The sequence below is a fragment of the Budorcas taxicolor genome, chromosome X (assembly GCF_023091745.1).
Source record: "Budorcas taxicolor isolate Tak-1 chromosome X, Takin1.1, whole genome shotgun sequence".
Classification (NCBI taxonomy): domain Eukaryota; kingdom Metazoa; phylum Chordata; class Mammalia; order Artiodactyla; family Bovidae; genus Budorcas; species Budorcas taxicolor.
This window is the reverse complement of record NC_068935.1, coordinates 107,871,182-107,885,103: the sequence shown is the minus strand read 5'-3', so window position 1 is coordinate 107,885,103 and position 13,922 is coordinate 107,871,182. Positions and strand designations below refer to the sequence as shown.

Genomic DNA, 13,922 nt, shown 5'->3' with positions numbered 1-13,922 from the left:
TACATAATGACAGAAAAAATAATGAGTAGTAGTGGTGGCTGTAAGTATAAGCCCTGTGGTCAGAAACATCCAGGTGAAAATCCCAGCTCTATTAGTTATTAGCTGTAGTAGTCAACTATTGATGTGGAAGGAGCCATACCATAATTCTGTAGCTTAAAAAAGCAATATTCTTGCCTGGAGAACTCCATGGACAGAAGACCCTGGCAGTCTACATGCCATGGGGTTGCAAACAGTTGGACTAATGCTTTTATGCAGATTAGCAGGAACTTGACTAAACTGGGTGACTCTGCTTCAGGTTGAGGCAGCCAGGCTGATCTGTTACTCACTTCAGGTCTGTGAGTCAGTTGGGTGGCTCTCTCTGCTCCACATTTGCTCTTTATGGGGCATAGGCCAAAGGGACAGCAGTTTCTCAAAAGAAACACTTTCAGTGGTAGGAAAGCAGGAGAACATTTGGGGTTGGAGCTGACATGTCACTTCTAGCTCCATGCTATTGGCCTAAGTGAATCACATGATCAGGCCCAGTCAAGGGGTAGGAAAACATACTTAATCCATGGGAGTGTGACTGTAAGCATGCAGAGAAGACTGAAGAATTGGAGTTGATCATCTAATCTATCATAATAACTGTGTATTTTTGGACAAGTAACTTGACCTATCTAAGTATCTATTTCCTTATTTATAAAATGGAGGTAATGCTTGAGCCTGTATCATAGATTTCATTTTGAGGAGTAAGTAGAATAACATATGCATAGCTCTTAGCATGAGTGTCTGAGCAAAGTAAGCAGACAGTATATTTTAGCTGTTGGTGAGGGTTGAGTCTTAACACTAGGCTCAAATTTATTGGATGACCCTAGAGACTGGACTTACAATCAAAGCTGTGATTCTTGGTCCACAGTAGACCACATACTCTATAATGTGTGTCTGTCCCCTACTAAGTGAGTGAATGTTAACATTAAAAGGATCCAAATGTAAACCATCTGCTCTCATTCTCCTTAGGTATCTTTAAAATAGAATACCAGGGCCAACTACCCATTGTCATTTTTCCAGCCAGTGGTGTTGTGCAGCCCAAGTCATCAATGGTTATTAAAGTGGATTTCTGTGCAGACCAGCCCATGGTTGTAAATGAATTGGCAAAGTGAGTGTATACTATGGTTCTTAATTCTAGTAGTGCTTGATAGTTTCCTGTTTCTCTTTTCATATATGCCTGTTGTCTTTGAATGTATGTTAGCTTCTTTGTTCTTTGAGTTAGCATTCATTCATTGAGTATCTGCTGTTTGCCAAGTACTAGAGACTGAAAAAATGTGAAGAACTGGAGAATGGCATATGGGTACACCTAGTAGGCGCTCAGTTTGAATTGTGTGGGCGTGAGGGAATGGATGAAGAAAGAGCTCCACTAAGGAGAAACACCTGTTGTTGAGTAGAAATTGGCCAGCAAAGAGCAGTGGTGTGATTTGGGCTGAGTGTGTGTGTGTGTGCGTGTGTGTGTGTGTGTGTAGGAAAGGTGGATATTGGTGATGGGAGTAGGTTAGAGGAATGATTTCAGGCAGAGCAAGTAGAAGATGACTTCCTAGAGGTTAATAAGACAGTGTTACACATCTTGAGATCTGAGGCAAAGAGATGAAGGTGAGGAGTGATGAAACCAGAAAACCAGAATGGTGCAGGGTCCAGTTAAGGACCTTATAGGAAAGCTTTTTTTTTTTTTTTGCTATGCTTCTCAGTTCATTAGCAGGATATACAGTCAGTATAATGAGTCACCACTAGTATTAAAACAATAAAACAGAGAACATCAGAATGCATCTCACATACTAAGTTCAAATGGCATTTTGTAAAATTTGTTTCATGTGTCTGTGTGTGTGTGTGTGTGTGTGTGTGTATTTTGCATTGCAGTGTAAAATACATTTCTCACTGAAGGCCACAGTTCAAAAAAAATGTTTGAGAAATAGTTGTGAGCCCTGATACAAACTTAGGTTTTATTGTAAAGGCCGTGGAATCTCAGGAAAGTTTTAGGATGGGGTGCCTTAATTAGTTTCCATTTTAGAAAGCTCACATTAATAGCAGTGTACAAAATCAAGGAGCACAGATGTGGAGTGGATAGTCTGACTAGCAACTATAATAGTAAGGCAGAAGAGAAATAATGAAGGCCTCAGCTAAGGTACAGATGGGGAATATGGAGAGAAGTGTGCAGAATGGAGGTATGTTACAGAGGTAGATTTGACTATATTTAGTAACTGGTTATAGAAAGACAAAGTAAGAGGAAGTTCAGGTCTGTGGTAGAAGATCTTGATTCCAGTTGTAATGTTGGAATTGATTTGCTTTGCAGAATCCTTTGGAGCCTATTAGATTTATTTATATTGAGTCCCATAAAAAAATTTGGTTTAGGTATATTGCTTTGAGAGTTGTCAGTTCATAAGTTGTAGATGAAGCATGAAGTGTTAAAAATAACTTTGAGAAAGAGAGTAGAGTATAAAAGAGTAGGAGAGAAACAGCATTATTCATGGAATTTACAAAATACCCAAGTCTTAGGAGAATAAAAAGGTAGAGTGTAAATAAGTTGAAGGAAAACCATGAAGTATGGTGTCAAGAAAGCTAAGTGAGGGGAGATGTGTAAAGAGATGATATTAACCATGCCCAATGTGACAGAGATAGAGTGTAAGTTAAGGACTTTGGTGATGGTTGTGGTTTGGTCATTGATTTGTGCTAGCTGATGGGGCAAGATTCAGAAGGATTGCATTTATGCCAGAGAGGGATAAATGTAAGGTAAAGGAAGTTTCAACAGTAAATACAGATTAGTCTGAAAAATGAAGTTTTATGAGGGGAGATATTCATTTCAGCAAATAAGTGGAGTTTTGCCAAGATACTTTGCTTCATAGAGAATTGGGTTATTAGGATAAAGATGAAGTTGGTGAGTGACCTTGTGGAAATGGGATGATTAGAAAAGAATCTCAGAATTCTAGAATTAGAGGTGGCCATATAAATCTTCCTATCTAACTCTAGTATTTACAGAATAATTGGAGAAATGGAAATATCCATAAATTTTTTTAGGTCAATTCACGCAGTTATTTTCCATCTTTGTTGTTTCCTGGAGACAATAAATTAGGTTGCACATATGCCATTCTACTCTGCAGGTTCAGACAGAAGGAGATGACAGTCTCTGTCACGTACATGAAAGGAACTTCTCTTAGGTCTTCAAATTTTAATTATAATGTGATTTTATAAAATTTCTGTTTATATAAGCATTTAGGAGAAAGTGTATAGAATTCTAGTTAAAATATATACGTATTATTCATTATCTTGTAGAGTGAGTTTGCAAGATCGTCCAGACGTATTCTTGAATATCAGAGCTCATGTGGTTGAGCAGATTATTGAATTGTTAAACATAAATAATGATAAAAAGTTGGAATGCATAAGTTTTGGTTCTGTTTTCTTTGGAACGTCAAAGATTGAACGTGCACTTCTGTACAATAATAGCCCAGAACCTGTAAACTGGGTAGCCATAATGCAAGATGATTCCATTGGAGAAGAATTGGTAAGTAAATAATGGGACGGAGGAAGATCAGGTATTATGTTTTGAAACAGATTGTTTTGAACTTACTAATAACCAACAAGCTGTTTAATTACTCTAAAAATGTTTTAACTTGAAGATATGATTTCATTTCACATGTTTCCAAGGGTGACCTCAAAAAGTTTAGTAAATCAAGCTGACCTTGAAGTAATCTATATCTGAAATAAACTGATGGGTATTAATATATCTTAGTGGCTAATTGTGGGGGTGTATGTTCTTATCAATTTTTCAATAGTTCTTTAAGTTTTATGAGGTGCCTTGATCAAATTTATGTATATTAATTTAAAGACATACATTTTCTCTGTATCTAGCCTCTGGAATTTCAATAATTATTTTATGACCACAATTTAAAATACTTTTTGTACATTTGCCTTAATACTCTTTTATTTCTGATTTTATATTACAGGGTACAAATATTAAACAAAGAACAGATGTTGCTTTAAATAATCTCACCTACTTAAGGAAAATAAAGAGCATAGATATTACCACAATTATCTCCTGTGTTCCTAATGAAGGGAGGTTACTACCTTATCAAAAGAGTTTAATTACATTTTGTTTCAGCCCAAAGTAAGCAAAAATTAATTTCATTATGGTGTTATTGATTAATGTAAAGTATATTAATGGTACATTCATCAGATTTATTTTAATAGTAAAACTTGGCAGAAGGCACAAATTGGATTTTTCTTATTATGGTTTTAAATATTTCTAACACGGTTAACATTATTTCCAATATTTAAAAATGTTTGTAAAGACTTTCAGTTCAGTTCAGTTTAGTCTCTCAGTTGTGTCTGACTCTTTGCAACCCCATGAATTGCAGCACGCCAGGCCTCCCTGTTCATCACCAACTCCCGGAGTTCACCCAGATTCACGTCCATCAAGTCAGTGATGCCATCCAGCCATCTCATCCTCTGTTGTCCCCTTCTCCTCCTGCCCCCAATCCCTCTCAGCATCAGGGTCTTTTTCAATGAGTCAACTCTTCGCATGAGGTGGCCAAAGTAAACACTTTATTTTAAATTAAAAATCTCTCCAGACCTTGTGGAAATGAGATGGTGAAATTTTGGGGTTGCTTTGAATTGTGGCCACAGACCAGTCTGTTCGACCAAGACCTTATTGTCCTTCCAGAAATAGTCACACAGTGGCTAGGAGCATGGAGTTTGTTGTAGATGCCTTCAAAGAGGATGCAGTGCTCCTGCCAGGGCCAAATACTTAGACTAATTATCAGAAATATTAAGCCTTTAGTACTGCTGGGATCAACCACACTTGGTTGCAGAAATTCATACAAAATTTAGGACTTTTGCCAATGTGTAGTTTTCCCTGTGCTTGGTTTGGTTATTTAGTTTGAAAATATAATTGGCAATACTGTTTTAAATATACAGTAGCAATTTCAGGTACACTTGAGAGGTTGTAATGTATGATAATAACTGATCCAGTTGCCAGTATGTTGACCTTTGTAAGAAGGCAATGTTTAATGTATTTCTCTCTGTGGCAGCTGGGTCACTTGGTGATACCAATTGTCTGATGAAGACTGAGTTGTGGTTTAATTTAAGGAGGGTAATAAATCAAGTAATTGTTCTATTTGTACAATCTATAATTGCCTTATTAATCATCCCTTCATGCAGGAAATTTCTTTGGTGAGTCTGTGAGATTCTGTTTAATACACGATCTTTGAAATTCTAAATGTTCTTTTCACGGCAATATGTTCATTTTATTTGAGAGTCTAGCATAAACTCAGAAATAAATATGATTTGTAGTCTTAAAGGTATTCTCGATATGCTGTTTGAATTCCTATGTAATATTTCACATCAACCTTTCGTGTATATATTTGTGTATCCAGTGCTAAAAAGCTGAGCTCTAGGTAAGGCAATGGAGAAGGCAATGGCACCCCACTCCAGTACTCTTGCCTGGAAAATGCCATGGGTGGAGGAGCCTGGTAGGCTGCAGTCCATGGGGTCACGAAGAGTTCGACATGACTGAGCGACTTCACTTTCACTTTTCACTTTCATGCATTGGAGAGGGAAATGGCATCCCACTCCAGTGTTCTTGCCTGGAGAATCCCAGGGACGGGGGAGCCTGATGGGCTGCCATCTATGGGGTTGCACAGAGTCAGACATGACTGAGGTGACTTAGCAGCAGCAGAAGCAGCAGGTAAGGCAAGTAAAGTTTGTCAGGGCATAAGCCTGTGATATAACCCATCTGTGTCTTTGGTCCTACTTCCTTTCTTCTCATCTTTCCTTTGCTTTTCTCCTCTGCCAATATTTGGCTGTTACCAAATCCTATTCTCCAAATTGCCTTTTCTCCTCTAACAAGAATGTGGTTAGAAATATATGCTTAGCTCATGGGAGGACACAGATATGTACCAGAGATTTGCAGTTACACCTGGGGTAGGAAGGACCACTGTAGAGACTTGAACAGAGACCTTAGTTAGCAATGAAGTTTGCCTGGAAAGAAAATCCTTTACACAGAAAGTGACATTGGAGGCAAGAGTTTGACAACTTAGTATATTTGAATCCCACTTATCTTGCAAATATCATCATGAACTCAGTCTTTTTGACTTCATGTATATGAGTGTGGCCTTCTTTTGCAAGTCTCAGTATGTTGTGTGATAATTTTGGGAAATGGATCACAGTTATCTTTTTATTGCTGAATTCCATCTGTGTAGATTTAGGTATTGGGTTGATATTCCCTTTTGAGAGATTAATAAAATGTGTCATCTTTGCTTTAGAAATAATTGATTGTAATTTTTTCACAGGCTAATCATTGATGGTCAAAAGAATGATCCTTCACATAGGCAAGACTATGCTGTTTATTTGAGATTTGAGTCTGTAGGAAGTAAAGATGGGTTTTTGAGAGATGATAATCAAATCATCAAAAGTAAGTGTGAAATGAACATTATCATCAAATATATAGCTGTTTAAATTCTTTAAAAGTTTAGACAGCAATATATGTAGAGGCAATTTAATGAAATGTATAATTATTGATTAGAATGAAAATGCAAACATTCGAGAGACCTTAACATGTCTTCTGTGGAACATTGATAAAAGTCATCCTCAGAATCATTTATATAATAATTTTCCAATTTAAAAGTTAAATGACTTAGTTACTTTAAGATGACAGTAGATAAACATGGTGATGTAGAGTTAAATAAAATAAAAACAAAGCAACCTTGTTTCTTTTCTTCATAAGCCTAGATTTTCTCTTAGAGATTAATATGGGAACAAATGATCTATTTCATCTTTACCAAACCTTTAGCTCTCTTAGAATCTACATAAAGTAACAGTCAAAGAATAAGACCTAAAGTTCTAGTATCAAAAGATAGGATGCAGTATCTTGTTATAGAATATGCATAAGTGCATGTGCTTCGTAGGTCACATGTAAAAATGCAGTGGACTCTGTACATTTCAGGTAATGTTGGATGAGTTGCAGTGAGGAAAATGGAGCTAAAGTTCAGTTTAGCAAGAAAGATCAAAGAGAAAATAAAAATATAGGCAGATGAGAGATGAAATCCAGAAAGATGACCATGGCAAGATAAGAGTCTAGAAGATTTGCATGTTGGTATGAGTGCTGTCATTGAGCAGAGTTGAACAGTGTTCCTAGGGCAGAAATTGATTGCTCTGTTACTATTTATGCCATAGTTGGTGATACTGAGCTCTGTCTGCTGATCATAGACAGAACATTTATTCTAGGCTTTCAAGTTAATCTAGTTTTTAATGGCTAGAGATAGAGATGCTAGGTTTGCCTTAGAATCTTGGATTGGCTAGTAAGAGCATGAGTGAAGAAATATAAACCCTATTTTGGGGATTCTAGTTGTAATACTTTCTCTGCAAAACTATTCTTTCACTCAATCAGAGCCCTCATTTCATAGTGACTACCTTCTTTTCTAGTACTGTATCTCCAAAACTTCATATTTACATTGTTGCTCAGCTTATATTCCATTGTTCATAATTTTAATCACTTTCTCCCAAGTGTATGTAAACCTCTTGGCTCAACTCCCACTGTGGCTGAGTGGAAAACCTCTAATCTGATTCAATTCAACTCTCAGCCTACTCCAGGGCTGCACCTCAGAAGCTAATTGGGCCAGTGAAAAGCACAAAACCATTAATCCCAACTGAGTCCTGGTATTTGCCATTACTACTACATTCCTCCACTCCTTCACTTTCTCCTGATCTGAGATTAGTATTCACCCAGCTTCTCTTCTTCCCTGAAAACCCCAGTCCTTCCTCCTTCATCTTCACTCTAAGCTGACAATACAATAAGTGACCTAATAAGATATTTCCACTTGGATTTCTACCAGATGTCTCAAAATTAACATGTCCAAAAAGAACTATTGGTTCCCCATAGCCTGTCCCTCCTGAAGTCTTTCCTGCCTCAAGAAATGACTTCATTTCTTCCATCACTTCATTCCATTTCATTCCATCACTTCAGTTGCTTATGTCAAAAACCTTAGCATCATCATTTATTGTGTTCAACCTCCAATTCTACTGCAATCAGTCCGCAAATTTTGTTATCTCTACTGTCAAAAGTATATCTTATGTCGGATCTTTTCTTACCATTCTTCTACTACTCTTCTGCAGCCATACTTCATTCCTGAGGGGTTCCCCCCCTTTTTTTTGAGCATGCCAAGTCATTCCTATGTTAGAGTCTTTGTATTTTCTGTTTTCTGTATTTAGAATACACTTAAAAAAATTTTTTTCCCATGATTTTTTTCCAGGGTCCTTTATATCTTTGCTCATGTCTCCCTATCAATTGTTTTTGGAGTTCCCCATATAAATGAGCAGCCCCAAGACATTGCACTCTGTCTCACCTTACTTTACCTATGTATTTTATTGTCAGTGTCACTTCACTAGAATGTAAAACCCATGAGAGCAAGGACATCACCTGTTTTATTCACTACTGTACTCCCAAGGTCTAGAAAAATACCAACACTGAGAAGGCATTCAGTAACTTTGTTGAATGAAAGATTGAATTAGATACCCATATCTCATCAAGTCTTTCAGATGACACTGTTTGGACTGAGCAAATATATTCTGGGTTCCCAAAACACTTTTAATATTAATAAACTATTATTGCTTTTACAGGTGACTCGTTTCACAAAGTGGAATTAGCCCTGACAGGCTCAGGACTTCCAGTCTTACTACAGTTTGTTCCTGGAAGGATTCTTAATTTTGCACCTTGTTTCATGGGTGGACATTCAGAGATTCATTGTGTTATGCAAAATCGATCCAAATCCCTTCCTCTGATGTACCACTTTAAAAAAATTGCACATTTTAAAATTGATCCTCAAAAGGGCAAGATTGATGAAGGATGTATGCAGGTAAGATTATCATTCTATGTTTCATATGCTTTAAATAGTTTAAGGTTGACTAAAAAGCCAGGCAGAGGATTAAACCTACATTTGTTGTACCAGTGTTTAGAAATTTAATCTCTTTTGTGGCCTAGTTATGAATACTTTTGTATCAGTGAAAGTGAAAGTGAAGTCACTCAGTCGTGTCCGACTCTTTGTGACCCCATGGACTGTAGCCTATCAGGCTCCTCCATCCATGGGATTTTCCAGGCAAGAGTGCAGGAGTAGATTGCCATTTCCTTCTCCAGGGGATCTTCCCAACCCAGGGATCGAACCCAGGTCTCCCGCATTGCAGGCAGACGCTTTAGCATCTGAGCCACCAGAGAAGCCTGTATCGGTTTGTATCGGTACCTGTACAATATTCATAATTATTTCTTACGTGCCTTTCATGTGCCAAAAAAAAAAAAAAAAAACAACTGTAGAGAAAGCAAAGTGCAAAACATAGTTACTTCTTCTATGGATTTTTTTTTTTTCCTGAAAGAGTGTTTATTTATGTGCCCAGGATGTTGACCCCTAAACTTAAATATCCAGCACGGAGCTTTGACCCTCTCTCACGAGGGTGGATCCAGGCATGGTCCTGGAACCCGTGTCTAGGGCAGTGGAACCCAGGGACCAGAGGCGGGAAGCCTCTGAGCCAGCAGCTGCTGATAGCAGCAAATGGTGAAACGGCGATGGGAACCAGGCCCTCTTCCCCATCCCAAGAGCTGAGGATGGTTGGCCAAGCTTGGGTGCACACATGTGCGGGAAGTGGAAGTCTAGTGCCATGTGCAGAGGCTGCAGCCTGGTTTCCGGCCCCAGTGCCAGGAGAGAGGTGGTGGCAGCAGTTTTGCCACCAAGAGGCCCAGGTCTATGCACTCCTGTGAGGCGAGGCGGTAGGGGGAAAGCAGGCACTAGAGTCTGAGGACTTGCTGAGGGATGCATCCTCCCAGGCCAGCTCTTAAGAGGCTGGTGTGGAAAGCGCCCTGCAACTGCCGGTCATGGGCACGTGCATCAGGGGCACAGTGAGGGGTGGGGGGTCGAGGCTGGTGTCAGGAGGCTCGCAGTCATCAGCTGAGTGCAGGGAGAAGTCTTGGCACTGGTGCTGGTAGTTCAGGATTGAGTCGTAGAGTACCTCCCGGTGGGGTGGCGCGGCAGGGACGCATCCGGCCACCGCTGCCAGGTCGCCACCTGCGGCCCATCCAGGTGGGCGGTGTATCGGGGCTGCTCCCTGATGTCGGAGGCTTGGGTCCAGCTGGCTGCGGCTGCGTGGGCAGTAGATGCGCCCCAGCGCTGGCCATGAGCCCTGGGCGATGAGCAGACCCACAGGGTCGCACGGTAGCGGCGGGAGCCTGGCGCGGACCCAGAACGCACCGCTCAGTGCCTGGCCTGGAACAGCCCGGGGGATTGAACCTGGGATGCCGACTTCTTCCCTCCAACGCTCTGTTGGGTAAGAAATTTTTTAATGCATTACAGAAGCTTAAGACATACACACAAACAGGTAGGGTTCAAGAAGAATGCCAAATGTCTTCAAACAGATCTGTAACAAGGTGATATAGAACCTCCAGCCAGATAGAAAGGTCTGCCAAGATGGCAACGTATGAGCCAGACCATGAAGGTTGAGTTGAATTTTAAAATTGAAAACAAAATGCTTAATTGGCGGAGGCCTTGTAGAGGTATCGGTGCAGAGCACAGAAGTTGAACGCCAAGATGTACCTGTGAGCGCTAAGGACAGCTTGTGGATGTCGGGTTTGCTTTTGCTCACTACTCAGACAGTTCTTTTCCCAAATCCTCTGCCACTTGTTTTTTTGTTTGTTTTGTTTTAAGTAAACTGTTATTGGAATGTAGTCGCTCTTATTTGTTGCCTATTGTCTATAGCTTCTTTCATGCTACAAGGGCAGATTAAATGGTTGTGAGTTGTATGGTTCATAAAGCCTAAATAGTTACTGTCTGGTAATTAACAGAAAAAGTTTGCTGAGTCTTGTTCTAAACACCATTAGACAGGAGTGGTTTGTTTCACCTCGGGTTCTTACCTTATCATCTTTCCTCTGATGCATAGTGGTATGGTTCATAAAGTTATTGATGGAAGCTTTTTCCCAGTGGCAATCAAGAGCTATTGTATACATGTTTAAATGCATGCAGTTCATATGTGTAACTCTTCCTGCTTCATTAGAATGACACTCCCTCCCCCCATTTTCAATAGAGCTAATTAGTCTTCAGAGAATAACACATGCTAACCACCTTATGCAAAACATTTTCTTTCTTTTTTTTTAAACATTTTCTTTTTAATGGCTTCTTAGACTAAGCACAGCACAGCACATAGACTTCCTTTAGTCTATCTCTTGACCTTACCAGCATAATTCATTTTCTCCAGTAACCTGCATATCTTTCAAAACATAGCTGATTTTCTCTGATCAGAGAAATTGGCAAGGATCACAGGAATCTGGTCAATTTCTCTTAGCAGCCAGCTCCAAGTGTTAAAGAGTTTGAAGCTGAAAGACCGATTATCACTTTCCTACAGAAGTGCTTTACACGAGGAAGAGAGAATGGAGATGGAAGTTGAGAAAGACTGTAGTGAGAGGAACAAAATGAGTAAAAGATTTTAAAATAGGAGTGTTTTAGAAAAGATAGAAAATAATAGCCCAAAGAAAATAAAGGCTCTGGTGAATATATAATGTGGAAGAATATGTCCTACATCCTTTTGATACTTTACTTTTGCTAGTTGAAATAAGATGTTTCAGAACTTATCATGGCATCCAACTTCAATTTTGATTAGCATTATCTTACAAACGGGCCAAGTACCCAGGAAACAAGAGGAATATTACAGCATGAAATATATAGAGGGAAATGGTAGTAATTGGCTATTTTTAAATTTGTGTGTACGTGTGTGTGTGTAAGTTGCTTCAGTCGTGTCTGACTCTCTGCAGCCTCAAGGACTGCAGGACGCCAGGCTTCTCTGTCCATCACCAACACCTGGAGTTTTCTCAAACTCATGTCCATCAAGTCGGTGATGCCATCCAACCATCTCATCCTCTGCCATCCCCTCCTCCTGCCCTCAATCTTTCACAGCATCAGGGTCTTTTCAAATGAGTTAGCTCTTTGCATCAGGTGGCCAAAGTATTGGAGTTTCAGCTTCAACATCATCCCTTCTAATGAATATTCAGGATTGATTTCCTTTAGGATGGACTGGTTGGATCTCCTTGCAGTACAAGGGACTCTCAAGAGTCTTCTCCAACACCACAGTTCAAAAACATCAATTTTTCCACACTCAGTATGCTTTATAGTCCAGCTCTCACATCTATACACAACTACTGGAAAAACCATAGCCTTGACTAGATGGACCTTAGTTGGCAAAGTAATGTCTTTGCTTTTTAATATGCTGTCTAGTTTGGTCATCACTTTTCTTCCAAGGAGTAAACGTCTTTTAATTTCATGGCTACAGTTACCATCTGCAGTGATTTTGGAGCCCCCCCCAAAATGGCTGCCACTGTTTCCACTGTTTCCCCATCGATTTGCCATGAAGTGATGGGACCGGATGCCATGATCTTAGTTTTCTGAATGTTGAGCTTTAAGCCAACTTTTTTACTCTCCTCTTTAACTTTCATCAAGAGGCTCTTTAGTTCTTCTTCACTTTCTGCCATAAGGGTGGTGTCATCTGCATATCTGAGGTTATGTTGATATCTCTCCCAGCAATCTTGATTCCGGCTTGTGCTTCATCAGGCCAAGCATTTCTCGTGATGTACTCTGCATATAAGTTAAATAAGGAGGGTGACAATATATAGCCTTGAGATACTCCTTTTCCTATTTGGACCACTCTGTTGTTCCATGTCCAGTTCTAACTGTTGCTTCCTGACCTGCATACATATTTCTCAAGAGGCAGGTCAGGTGGTCTGGTATTCCCATCTCTTGAAGAATTTCCCACAGTTTGTGGTGATCCACACAGTCCAGGGCTTTGGCATAGTCAATAAAGCAGAAATAGATGATTTTCTGGAACTCTCTTGCTTTTTTGATGATCCAACAGATGTTGGAAATTTGATCTCTTGTTCCTCTGCCATTTCTAAAACCAGCTTAAACATCTGGAAATTCACAGTTCACATATTGCTGAAGCCTGGCTTGGAGAATTTTGAGCATTACTTTACTAACATATGAGATGAGTGCAGTTGTACAGTAGTTTGAGCATTCTTTGGCATTTCCTTTCTTTGGAATTGGAATGAAAACTGACCTTTTTCAGTCCTGTGGCCATTGCTACATTTTCCAAATTTGCTGTCATATTGAGTGCAGCACTTTCATAGCATCATCTTTCAGGATTTGAATTAGCTCAACTGGAATTCCATTATCTCCACTAGCTTTGTTCATAGTGATACTTCCTAAGGCCCACTTGTCTTCTCATTCCAGGATGTCTGGCTCTAGGAAAATGATTAAGCCATTGTGCTTATCTGGCTTATGAAGATCTTTTTTGGATAGTTACTCTGTATTCTTGCCACCTCTTCTTAATATCTTCTGGTTCTGTTAGGTCCATACCATTTCTGTCTGTTATTGAGCCCATCTTTGCATGAAATGTTCCCTTGGTATCTCTAATTTTCTGGAAGAGATCTCTAGTCTTTCCCATTCTATTGTTTTCCTCTATTTCTTTGCATTGATCACTGAGGAAGGCTTTCTTATCTCTCCTTGCTATTCTTTGGAACTCTGAATTCAAATGGGTATATCTTGTCTTTTCTCCTTTGCTTTTGGCTTCTCATCTTTTCACAGCTATTTGTAAGGCCTCCTCAGACAGCCATTTTTCTTTTTTTGCATTTCTTCTTCTTGGGATGGTCTTGATCCATGTCTCCTGATTTCTGACTTCTACTGTATTAATCGTAAGGGATTTGAATTAGGTCATACCTGAATGGTCTAGTGGTTTTCCCTAGTTTCTTCAATTTAAGTCTGAATGTGGCAATAAGGAGTTCATGATCTAAGCCACAGTCAGCTCCTGGTCTTCTTTTTGCTGACTGTATAGAGCTTCTCCACCTTTGGCTGCAAAGAATATAATCAGTCTGATTTTGGTGT

General features: G+C 39.5%; 1 protein-coding gene across 1 annotated transcript in view; it reads left to right on the top strand.

The window, feature by feature from the left end:
* Positions 1-13,922, top strand: part of CFAP47 (cilia and flagella associated protein 47) — a 502,957-nt gene that overhangs the window by 13,425 nt on the left and 475,610 nt on the right. The window contains exons 4-8 of the mRNA XM_052662737.1: positions 994-1,132; positions 3,295-3,523; positions 3,966-4,126; positions 6,309-6,430; positions 8,635-8,870. Of these exons, the coding sequence (XP_052518697.1) occupies positions 994-1,132; positions 3,295-3,523; positions 3,966-4,126; positions 6,309-6,430; positions 8,635-8,870 (887 nt within the window). The remainder of the gene's footprint in view (positions 1-993; positions 1,133-3,294; positions 3,524-3,965; positions 4,127-6,308; positions 6,431-8,634; positions 8,871-13,922) is intronic.